Raw genomic sequence first — 12,557 nt, forward strand, 5'->3', positions numbered from 1 at the left:
TTTTTATTTCGGGCTGCTCTGTCGACAGGGTGTAATTATGGACTTCATGCTGATTGACAGCCGGCTTCTTGCAGTTATTCACTTGGCATCGACTGTCAATCAGCATGACATCAGCCATTCCAACCTTCAACAGAGCCGAAGAGAAGCAGCTGCTCCGTCGACTTGTTGTTAGCAGAAACCACAGAATTGCCAGCAGGAGAGGTCAGTGACTGCTCTTTACCGGTAGAGATCTGCGCTGGACAGAACATTTTGGTTCTTGGCAACTACCTTTCTGTTAGCTCTTAGGCCAGGTTCACACTGCGTTTTAGCAGTCCGATAGACAGACTACGTTACACCGCGGCATAACGTGGTGTAACGCAGTCCGTTAACGCCGCCGTTAAGCCCTATGGCGGATGCATCGCTAGCGCATGCCCATAATGGGCGTGCGATAGCGATGTGCCGTCATTGAGTGACGGACCCTGGGACGCGGGCTGCAGCGTTTCCGGGTCCGTCACTGCTAGCACGGATAGAGCATCTGCTAGCTCTATCTGCGCTAGCGGTATAACAAGTCGGCACTTGCGTTAACAGCAGCCTGTTAACGCATGTGTTGAACGGGATGCTGTTAACGCAATGTGAACCTAGCCTTAGACCCACAGTAAAAATAAATATCGTCCTGGATAATCCCTGTAAGCACTAGTTCCTGTGCCATGCATTTACGACAAGGTACGAGAAAGCGTGGGGCAATGCTATTTTCAGTATTGTTTGTATTTGCATGTACATTTTTTGAAACTATATAGTCATTCACACTCAGAGCTTCTAGATTTTGTCATATTTTATTTAGAAGTTGGAAGAGCAGAAGAAATGGCTTGATGAGGAGGTGGAGAAGGTCTTGAAGGAGCGCCAAGCATTGAGTGAGCTACAAGAGGATTTAAAGAAAAGGGAAGAGAGCATTATGAAAATGGAAGCCATGCTGAAAGAAAAGAGCCATCTGGAGATGAAAAAATTGCGATCTAGTCAGGTGTGGTAGATAATTGCATTCATCAATCTTGTTCTGTCTTGCCATGCTTTCAGTAGGGTGGCTTGTAGGGGTGCCCTGCCATTGTATAAGGTATATTGCACATCATGTGTACTTTCCGGTATCGAAGCGTATGGTTCACGGGACTTGGTCCATCGGCCATGTCAATAATTTGTTTCCACTGGGTGGGAGCCCTAAGAACCACCTGGTCCCTCCCAGCAGTCGCGGGTTTTGATTAGCCAGACTGGCGCAATGTTAACATTTTGGCATAATGCACATGTAATGTTGCGCCGGGCTGATTAATAAAAAGAAAAGTGGATGCTGGCAGGTAGGAGGTGCTTTTCAGGGCTTCAGTTCGGGAGACACAGACTACTGAAGTGGCTGATAGAGCAGTTTCTACAAATCGATTCGCACTTTTGTAGGCTTATTGCATTAATACTCAATGAATATACACATATCTGTGAATTATATGCACTCAAAAATTAACTTGTTTTTGCAGGCTCTTAACAGTGACATATTGAAATTATCCACTCGTCTAAATGCATTAGAGAATGAGCTTACAGACAAAAGTAAGAAACTGCACAGTGGTGACAGTGAGGAGCAGGAGAAGGTGTCTAAGGAGGTTACAGTTCTGCAGAAAGAGAGGGGCCATCTCCTACAGAGAAGAGACAGCCTAGATGAAAAACTTAAAAATGGCACTGTGCTGTCAGCAGAGGTAAGCTTGTACTGGGCCTTATTTTGTGGAGTTACTATACAAGAGTTTCTGCAATATTGCAAAATTAGCCTTAACCGCTTAACGACCGCCGATACGCTTTTTAACGTCGGCAGTTAAGGGTACTTAAACCACAGCGCCGTTAACGCTGTGGAAAAAGTGTATAGTGCCCCCCAGAGTCGGATTTTCTCTTGAGTCTCGGTTGCCGGGGGTAGCCGAGACCCCAGAGAACATGATTCGGGTCGGTTTTTACCGACCCCCGGGTTGCGATCGCTGGTAATTAACCGTTTACCGGCGTCCGCAAAAAAAAACACAACGCGATTTCCTATTTAATTTCTCTATCCTCTGATGTGTGATCACATCGGAGGATAGAGAAATTAAATAGGAAATCGCGTTGTGTTTTTTTTTGCGGACGCCGGTAAACGGTTAATGGGGTCCCCGATCGCCCCCGGATACTCACCCTTCTCCCCCCGATGCTCCTCGCGGCTCCGTCATCTTTTTCCGGGAAGAAAATGGTGGGCGCATGCGCAGTGCGCCCTCCGGCTTGCACCCGGCAGATCTTTGGGGTCTCAGCTGCCGGGGGTAGAACATGATCGGGGTCAGTTTTTACCGACCCCTGTTTTGCGATCGCCGGTAATTAACCGTTTACCGGCGACCGCAAAAAAAAAAAGTGGTGTGTCATTCTTTGTCCTCTGATGTGATCGCACATCAGAGGACAGAGAAATAGGGGTATTGGAGACGCTGTTATACTTACCGGTGTCCCTGGGTCCTCCTGCGTCCCCTCGTGGCTGCCGGCTTTTTCCTCCGGGAAGAAAATGGCTGGCACATGCGCAGTGCGCCCGCCGTGATGTGCCAGCTGGCAGAGGAAGAGTCTTCCTCTTGTTTTATTTTGGTCACTGTGAGATCCTATCACAGTGATCAAAATAGAAAAAATAATAAATAACTCCCCCCCCCCCCTTTATCACCCCCTTCGTTAGGAAAAAACAATAAAATAAAAAAAAAATGCATGTATTTCCATTTTCCAGTTAGGGTTAGGTTTAGGGTTGGTGCTAAAGTTAGGGTTAGGGTTGGGGCTAAAGTTAGTCTTAGAATTGGGATTAGGGTTAGGGTTGGGATTAGGGTTTGGATGAGGGTTAGGGTTGGTATTAGGGTTAGGGTTGGCATTAGGATTAGGGTTGGCATTAGGGTTACGTTTGGGATTAGGGTTAAGGTTAGGGTTGGGATTAGGGTTAGGGGTGTATTGGGATTAGGGTTAGGTTTGAGGTTAGGGTTGAGATTATGATTAGGGGTGTGTTGGGTTTAGGGATTTGATTAGGGTTAGGGTTGGGATTAGGGTTAGGGGTGTTTTGGCGTTAGGGTTGTGATTAGGGTTGGGATTAGGGTTAGGGGTGTTTTGGAGTTAGGGTTTTGATTAGGGTTATAGATTGAATTGGGTTGGAGTTAGAATTGGGGGTTTTCCACTGTTTAGGTACATCAGGGGGTTTCCAAACGCGACAGCCAATTTTGTGCTCAAAAAGTCAAATGGTGCTCCCTCCCTTCTGAGCTCTGCCGTGCGCCCAAACAGTGGTTTACCCCCACATATGGGGTATCAACGTACTCAGGACTAATTGGAAAACAACTTTTTGGGTCCAGTTTCTCCTGTTACCCTTGCGAAAATAAAAAGGATTGAGGGCTAAAAAATCATTTTAGTGGAAAAAAAAGATTTTTTATTTTCACGCCTCTGCATCAAACTTCTGTGAAGCACTTGAGAGTTCAAAATGCTCACCACATATCTAGATAAGATCCTTGGGGGTCTAGTTTCCAAAATAGGGTCACTTCTGGGGTGTTTCTACTGTTTAGGTACATCATGGGCTCTGAAAATGCAACATGACGCCTGCAGACCATTCCATCAAAGTCTGCATTTTAAAACGTCACTACTTGCCTTCTGAGCCCTGATGTGTGCCCAAACAGTGGTCCCGCCCACATATGGGGTATCAGCGTACTCAGGACAAATTGGACAATGAATTTTGGGGTCCAATTTCTCCTGTTACCCTTGGGAAAATAAGAAATTGGGGGCTAAAAAAATCATTTTTGTGGAAAAAAATTTTTTTTATTTTCACGACTCTGCATTATAAATTTCTGTGAAGCACTTGGGCATTCAAAGTGCTCACCACACATCTAGATAAGTTCCTTGGGGGGTCTAGTTTCCAAAATGGGGTCACTTGAAAGGGGTTTCTACTGTTTAGGTACGTCAGGGGCTCTGCAAACGCAAAATAACGCCCGCAGACCATTCTATCAAAGTCTGCATTTCAAAACGGCGCTCCTTCCCTTCTGAGCTCTGCCATGCGCCCAAACAGTGGTCGCCCCCCACATAAGGGGTATCAGGTTTTGTAAATTTTGTTGTAAAAATAAGAAATTGATGGTCAAATTTTAACCCTTATAACTTCCTAACAAAAAAAAATGTTGTTTCCAAAGTTGTGCTGATGTAAAGTAGACATGTGGGAAATGTTATTTATTAATTATTTTGTGTGACATATCTCTCTGATTTAAGGGCATAAAAATTCAAAGTTTGAAAATTGCAAAATTTTAAAAATTTTCGCCATATTTCCTTTTGTTCATAAATAATTGCAAGTAATATCAAAGAAATTTTACCACTAACATGAAGTACAATATGTCACGAAAAAACATTCTCAGAATCAGCGGTATCTGTTAAAGCGTTCCAGAGTTATAACCTCATAAAGTGACAGTGGTCAGAATTGGCCCGATCATTAAGTACCAAATTGGCCCTGTCACTAAGGGGTTAAGGTAAGAAATGTTAAATAGGATCACAACAATTACACAGGTCTGCAAAAAAAATTTTTTCAAGAGCTGTTTTGGTTATTCCACGCAATCTTTGTTTTTATGTGCTCTGAATCCGAAAATGACCTCCGTTTTGTCATAGGACATCACGTTTTCTGTCAATTTAAGTAACTATGTTAAATAAGACAATACCTCAAAATAAATGAAAATAGACTAATAAAATTAATTTTTTTATTACAAATGCTTCATGAAAATCATTTTTATCTGCAATGAGCTCACTAACACACACTAAAATCGATTCTTCTTCCCTGTAAGGCTTCTCTTGGTACATTTACGCTTGTGAGTAGCATCTGGAATGTCTCTCTGAAGCGTCCAACAGTAGTCTGCCATCATTGTAATGCTCCATCTTCCCTAGTTTCTTCTTTCCATCTCTTTAATGTCCTGGTGGAATCGTTCACCTTGCTCTTCACTCACAGCTCCCAAATTTTCAGGAAAGTTGTCAAGGTGGGAATGGAGGAAATGCACTTTCAAACTCATCAGGCAACCTAAAGCTTGAAATGCTTTCAGCATTCGTCCGACGATTTTTTTTGTAGTCAGGGTCTTGTATATCTTCAATGCACTGATGTGAATTAATTAATAGTAATTTTGACTTTTAAAACCCTAAGATAAAAAAAATACCAAAAATTTAGAAAAATATACTAAATTTGAAGAGAATTTTGCATTTTGTGGCAAATCCTGACGTCCTGGATTTTTTTCAATATTTTTTTCGTTTTCAGCACACCAAAATACATGGAAATTAGATGAAAATAATCAAACAGCTTTTTAGTCGCAGACCTGTGTTATTCAACTCTTGAATCCCTGCTAATCCTACAGTGATGGAATTACATCCATTCATGTGACTGCTGCAGCCAATCATTGGTCTCATCAGTCACACGCTGTATATGACAGTATGATCACTGAGGCCAATATTGCTTGCTACTTCCAGTGCCCCCAGAGCCATGGCAGTGGGTTCATAGGGTAAGTAATTGTTATTTTATAACATTCCCTACACTTTGAAGTTTGGGATTGCTGGAGATACTGGGGCTGTGTATGACGCAAATGCTAACCACAACTTGGCTGTCTATTTTATATTTATAGCAAAAGTAGGAAGTGTATGGCCAGCAGAGTTCTTCCACAAGTTAATTTAACATTTAGTTATGAGCTAATGTGTTCGGATAACCTGTTATCCGAGCATTCTCGGGTGTTATCTCAGTATCTCGGTCGTGCTCGGATAACATGTTTGAGTCCCTGCGGCTGTTAGGCAATTCCCTGCATGTGTTGGGGATGTCTAACAGCCACAAATCATGCAGCCGCAAGGACTCGAACATATTATCCGAGCTCGCCCGAGATGCTAAGATAACATGCAAGTACGTTCGCTCATCACTATTTAACATCAATATGGAGTAATTGTTTCGGTTATACTTTAAAAACTTATGTAACAAATTGCTATAATTTGTAGTAGCATGTTCTTATTCATGTTCACCTGTTCTTGGGATCTAGTAAGCAGTATATATTTATGTAATGGGTTCTGCTGAAGCATACTGAGATTGTCCTATATTGCTTGGCAGGAAGAGCACATCTTGTTCCAGCTGGAAGAGGGAATAGAAGCTTTGGAGGCTGCCATTGAGTACAAGAATGAATGCATTCAAAGTCGACAACAAGCCTTAAAGGACTCATCGCAGATTCTCACAGAAAGTGAAGCCAACGTCATCGAGAAGTTCAGTGCGCTTTCTGCTGCTGAGACCAGATCTATCCTCATCAAATACTTTAACAAGGTGGGAACTTCTTCAGAATAATTCAATGAAACCAACAGAAATGTCGATATGCCTGACATCCAGGCTTTGCAGGACCTATCAACCACTTGCAAGGCCGACCAGTATCCTACAGGTCCTCTAATCAGACCTGAGGTGCTCACACCTCCACAGCCAGCCAGTTATGAGCAGCTCTGCTGCCCTTTTTAACTCAAGCTGAATAGCTAAATTTCCTGGATTGAAGGATGGGAATAACTGGTCCCACCCATCTCTTACCCATCATTCCTGACATCTGAACTCGCACTGCTCCACTAAATCAAAACCTCTCAGCACCCTATCAGTGCCATCTTGCTGCCTGCCTACGATATATATGTGTATATAGTGCTGAGAGGTTTTTTAATGGGTCCGGGTTTATGGACAGCCAGTAGAGCTGGGAGGGAATGGCAGTTACCGTACCTCAAATTCCAGGTCTTGAAATGGCCTAGACTAGGCAGCCCAGATGCCCCATTCAGTGTCTGTGTTGTGAGGTGGAAAGGCCTTCATGTGCTGGTCAGTCCCTGCTAGAGCAACGGACTAGACGCTAAGCAAGTGAGCCCGTGATTTTGTTGCATCATAGACAATTTGCCCTTTTAGCCAGAGAAAGGCTATTTTGTGTTCATGTGGACTTTATGATGAATAATAAACTTCAAAAAAATACTTTGCACCATGCAAATATTAAAATCTGCAGCAAAATCTCCTGGTGGAAAATATCTGAACTCAAGTACAAGTACTCTTCTTTCTCTTCTGGTTTTCATGCAGTTTTGCATATTCAAGTAGTTCTGTGCTGGAATAGGTGTTATATGTGACTACAGACTTGTGTATCCTCACACTGAGGATTCTCCGATGCCAGCGGTATGCATACTGACTGTCACATTCCAGTTAGAGTTATTCATGCCTCTCTCAATATGCTTGTATCTAGTCTGAATGGGGCAAGGTGTATGCATGTCGTATACTTGTAGTTACATGACCACCGGCACCAGAGAATCCTCCCAGCTCACAATGCACATGATGTGAAGATTCACAAGTCTGCAGTCACACAGAGTGATTTCAACCTTGTAGTTTTATTTATTCCTAAAGGAGTATGTCACAGGTTTACCGCGACAGAGAGGAGCCAGAAGACCACAGCATTTGATTTCTCCTACCCCGGCACGGATTAGAAGCACTTAAACTTCTTATTAAATGGTGTAAATTTATTTTGGCAGTGCAGGGGCTTATGTGCTCAGTTGAGAGCTCCTGGAGCGTTAAGGCTCTCAGCTGCGCACAGTTAGCCACTCCCATCTCCTATATAATCGGGGCCTTGGCCTAGCACTCATTGTCAGACATAGCTTTTGCTGCATGGCCAGAGATGGTTGCTGGTTATTATAGGAGAAGGCTTTTGTTGGGTTTATCTGTGACTGTTGCTAGATTTTTAGTGTGTGATATTTCCTATCTTCTCTTACTTTGGTTTAACCGCATCCTCCATTCCTCAGTGCATTCCTCTTATACGTGTGAGTATATTTGTATGTTTGGTATTTTCCGTTACCCCTATTCGTATTACCTTGTTAGTCTGGTTAGTGTATTACGGTACGGTGCTACTACTAGCCTCTTCCCTGGGTGAAGTGTACAGACTGAGGGCAGCTTCAGGAGCTAAGGCAAGATATGTGGCACTGACATCTTCACCATCAGGAATAATCAGAGGAACCAGACGAGCTAAGGTGCCCCTAGCATTAGGGACATCGAAGGAGTCCCTGGTCCCAGGACACCAGGCAACAAAGTCGAGAAATTAGCTCTGGCCGAAACCTCGGCCAGTACTAGTCCCTGTAAGCGCCACAGTGGGTCCAGGGTGGACTGCACTGTAGTAAGCGGAGCAGGTGGAGCTGTGTCTGGGAAGGATTACCAGCTCCGGATGGTTGGTGTCTGAAGACAAGTGACTATGCCCCTGGAGCTTGCCAGTGGTGTCTCCTGCGTGGAGCGTCCGGCCCTGATGACGTGCTGGCGGGTCCTGTGGTGCATTCGGGGACTCCCGGTGATGTGTCCATGGGCGTGTCTGGGGCGGTGACGCGGCCAGTCCTGGTGACGCGGTCGAGGCGGGCCCTGATGACGTGGCCGGGACGACCCTTCCATGATGCGGCTGGTGGATTCCCTGGTGATGTGTCTAGGGCGTGGCCTGATGATACGTTCGGGGCATAGCCTGGTGACATGCCCAGGCGGCCCTGATCATGCGGCTGGGGGCACTGTGGTGAGGCGTCCGGGGCGGGCCCTGTGACGTGACCGGGGATCCGTGAGAAGTCTGGATCAGTCGACGGGGGTCACATGGCAGTGTGCGTGGCTGGTGGTCGCGGGTTCTGTGCATGTAGGTGGGGGCGGAGCGCTCTGGGGACCGCATCATGTCTGGTGGGGGCACGGCTGGTGAGCTCTAGGGAGGAGATCTCCACGATGGCACTGAAGATCAGGTGACCTGCTGACCAAGATATCTGGGGTCACTGGATGGGGACGTGCCCAGCGTTTAAAAAAAGGCACCTGCACAGACCTCCTTGATTCTGGGCCAGACTCTTTTTCTGTAAGGATGAAGTCATGCGAGCAGCAGGAATAGGTACATCCTGTACAGCAGCAGCGGCAGCTCAGTCAGAAGCCTTGTGCATCCCGACGACCACCTCGTGACAGTGTGGGAAGTGGCCATGTAAGTGAGCACCTGGATTCTGTGTATAGGGCCAGTCAGAGGAGCTCCAGCAGAGTGGACGATTCAGCAGCTTCCAGGGAAGACCCTTCAGCTGAAATATGCCTCCCTCGTAATCTGGTACCTATTCATTTGATTCGCACTGGTAAGTGATCTTTGTGAAAGTTCACTCCGTGATGTAGTCTTCCCCTTGTTTTTCTCCTGATTCCTGTCACGAAAGAAGTGTGTAGGGAAATCGAGACATAAGGAGTGTGCACTTTGCAGGCCCTTCTTGCCAGACTCCTATCTAAAGAATTTGTGTCAGTCTTGTATCCAGCAGATTATAGCAGAGGAGACACCTAATTTCGCTACAAGTCTAATGGAAATTATTAGGACTGAAGTAAAGGAGTCCATGATGTTCCTGTCCCAGGGAGATACCAATAAGGGGAAGGGAAAAAGAAGGAAGACTAGGTTCCCAGAATCGGACACTTCTTGTGACTTTGTTAGGGGCGAAGATTCTTCCGGGTCATCTTCTTCGGAAGACGACTCTGGTCACTTCTGTTTCCCCATAGACCGGGTGCATAAATTGGTGAAGGCGGTTAGGAATACTATGGGGATAGTAGAGTCAAAGCCTGAGCGATCTGTTCAGGATGTCATGTTTGGGGGACTGGACCAGAGGAAGCGCAGGTCCTTCCCGTTGAATGATAAGATCCACTCTCTGGTACGCCAGAAGTGGAAGAGACCAGAGAGGAAAGGTTTCCCTCCCCCAACGTTTAAAAGGAAGTATCCTTTTGACCACCCGGTGTCAAGTTCTTGGGATAAGGCCCCGAAACTTTCTGTGGCCAAGACATCAAAGACATCCTCTTTGCCCTTTGAGGACATGGGAACTTTAACCCCTGGAGCTTTTTTCATTTTCGTTTTTCGCTCCCCTTCTTTCCAGAGCCATAAGTTTTTTATTTTTCTGTCAATATGGCCATGTTGAGGGCTTATTTATTGCGGGACGAGTTGTACTTTTGAGTGATACCATTGGTTTTACCATGTCGTGTAACAGAAAACGGGAAAAAAATTCCAAGTGCAATGAAATTTGAAAAAAAAAAATGCAATACCACACTGGTTTTCTGTTTGGCTTTTTTGCTAGGTTCACTAAATGCTAAAACTGATCTGCCATTATGATTCTCCAGGTCATTACGAGTTCATAGACACCATACATGTCTAGGTTCTTTTTTTATCTAAGTGGTGAAAAAAAATTCCCAAATTTGCTAAAAAAAAAAAACAAATTGCGCCATTTTCCGATACCCATAGCATCTCAATTTTTCGTAATCTGGGGTTGGGTGAGGGCTTAATTTTTGCGTGCCGAGCTGGCGTTTTTAATTATACCACTTTTGTGCAGATACTTTTTTTGATCGCCCGTTATTGCATTTTAATGCAATGTCGCGGCGACTAAAAAACGTAATTTTGGCATTTTGATTTTTTTTCTCGCTACGCCGTTTAGCGATCAGGTTAATCCTTTTTTTTTAATTGATAGATCGGGCGATTCTGAACGCGGCGATACCAAATATGTGTAGGTTTGATTTTTTTTTATTTTTTTTTTATTGTTTTATTTTGATTGAGGTGAAAGGGGGGTAATTTGAACTTTTTATATTTTTTTTTATTTTTTTTATATTTTTAAACACATTTTTTTTGGCATGCTTCAATAGCCTCCATAGGAGGCTAGAAGCATGCACTACACGATCGCCTCTGCTACGTAGAGGTGAAGCACAGAATCACCTCTATGCAGCAGAATTACAGGCTTGCTTTGAGCGCCGACCACAGGGTGATGCTAACAGCAATCTGCCATCAACAACCATAGAGGTCTCAAGGAGGCCTCAGGCTATTATGGCAATGCGAGCGCTTCCAGATGCGTGGCTGGCGGCACTTGTTAAATGCCGCTGTCAGAGTTTGACAGCGCCATTTAACTAGTTAATGGGCGCGGGCGGATCACGATTCCGCTCGCGCCCATTGCGGCCACATGTCAGCTGTTGATGCACAACAGGTGGCATGCACAATTAGACATTTTCAATTTAGAGCTCTCCCCTTTGGTTTGGCCATTGCCCCAAAGGTAGTAGTAGAGGTCATGGCTCATCTACGTGAAATCAGTGCCTTGATTATTCCCTACCTGGACGATTTTCTTTTTGTAGTCAGGTCGGCTGATCATTGCTTGACGCAAGTACAAGAAATAATGGCCACCTTGAAACGCTTGGGGTGGCTATTGAACATTAAGAAATCGTGCCTAGAGCGCCTAAAGGTGCAGTAGTTCCTAGGGCTAATTCTAGACTCAGAGATTCAGGAGTGTCGACTACCAGCTAGTAAATTAGATAGCATTCAACATCAGGCGATGAGCGCGTTAAACAGTCAATCTATGTCCCTTAGAAATGCAATGTCCCATTTAGGGTAATTAACCTCCTGCATCCCAGCAGTCCGGTGGGCTCAATTTCATACAAGAGCCTTACAGTGGGACATCTTTCTTAATCACAGATTCCTCATGGCATACCTGGATGGGCTAATGACTTTATTCCCATCTTCTTTTCAGTCTCTGACGTGGTGGTTAGATCGGGCTAATCTAACCAGAGGGGTTCCCTGGGTAAATCATATATCTTGGGTAGTCACTACAAACGCTAGCCGTACAGGTTGGGGGGCTCATCTGAGTGAGGTCATGGTCCAGGGAATTTGGAAAGGAGAACAGCTAGATAGCTGATCTAACCTGAAAGAACTGATGGCGGTCATGTCAGGATCCTCTCCAACAAACAGGTGACGGTGGCCTACATCAAGCACAAAGGGGGAACCCGGTCCAGAGCCTTAATGATAGTGGCGGAACGATTGTTTCAAGTAGCGGAAAACCATTTTCTATCACTGACTGCTCTTCACATAAGAGGAAAAGAAAACATCAGAGCACATTTTTTGAGTCGCAACTTACTCATGCAGGGAGAGTGGAAACTGAATGGTTCCGTCTTCGAGCATATTGTGCGGATGTGGGGTTGTCTGACATAGACCTCTACGCCACCAAAAAGAACAGAAAGGTGAAGCAGTTCTGTTCTCTCAATCCCAGAGAAAAGCTACTAGTAGTGAATGTCTTCCTGATCAGGTGGAACTTCAAGCTAGTTTATGCTTTCCCCCATTAGCTCTGTTGCCACTGGTAGTGAGGAAGGTCAGAGAAGATAGGGCAAGGATTATTGTGGTTGCCTCCTTTGGGCCCAGAAGGGCATGGTTTTCGTGGCTGAGGACTATGCCAGTCTCCGAGCCTTGGGTGCTACCGGAGCTCCTGGATCTCCTCCCCCAGGGGCCAGTCTGCCATCCATGAGTGGCCGAGCTTCACCTGGTGGTGTGGAATTTGAAAGGTCGTTGTGAGGGAAAGAGGGTTTTCTCCTAATTTGATAGCCATTCATCTAAAGAGTAGGAAAGTGGTCATGAACAAAATCTACGCCAGAACCTGGAAAAGGTTTTTGTCTACCTCAAATTTTAAGATTGGGGGGAAGATCCCAATAGGTCAGATTTTGGAGATCCTTCAGAAAGGGCTTGAGATGGGTCTATCCAAGAGTACTCTCAAAGTCCAGGTATCAGCCCTTGCGGCCC

At 45.1% G+C, this 12,557-nt stretch overlaps 1 protein-coding gene across 1 annotated transcript in view; it reads left to right on the plus strand.

Annotated features, from left to right (window-relative positions):
* The window catches only part of KIF27 (kinesin family member 27), a 110,550-nt gene that overhangs the window by 70,432 nt on the left and 27,561 nt on the right, over positions 1–12,557 (plus strand). The window contains exons 13-15 of the mRNA XM_069762724.1: positions 821–997; positions 1,494–1,709; positions 6,092–6,298. Of these exons, the coding sequence (XP_069618825.1) occupies positions 821–997; positions 1,494–1,709; positions 6,092–6,298 (600 nt within the window). The remainder of the gene's footprint in view (positions 1–820; positions 998–1,493; positions 1,710–6,091; positions 6,299–12,557) is intronic.

Source organism: Ranitomeya imitator, chromosome 1, assembly GCF_032444005.1.
Source record: "Ranitomeya imitator isolate aRanImi1 chromosome 1, aRanImi1.pri, whole genome shotgun sequence".
In the NCBI taxonomy this organism is placed as follows: Eukaryota; Metazoa; Chordata; class Amphibia; order Anura; family Dendrobatidae; genus Ranitomeya; species Ranitomeya imitator.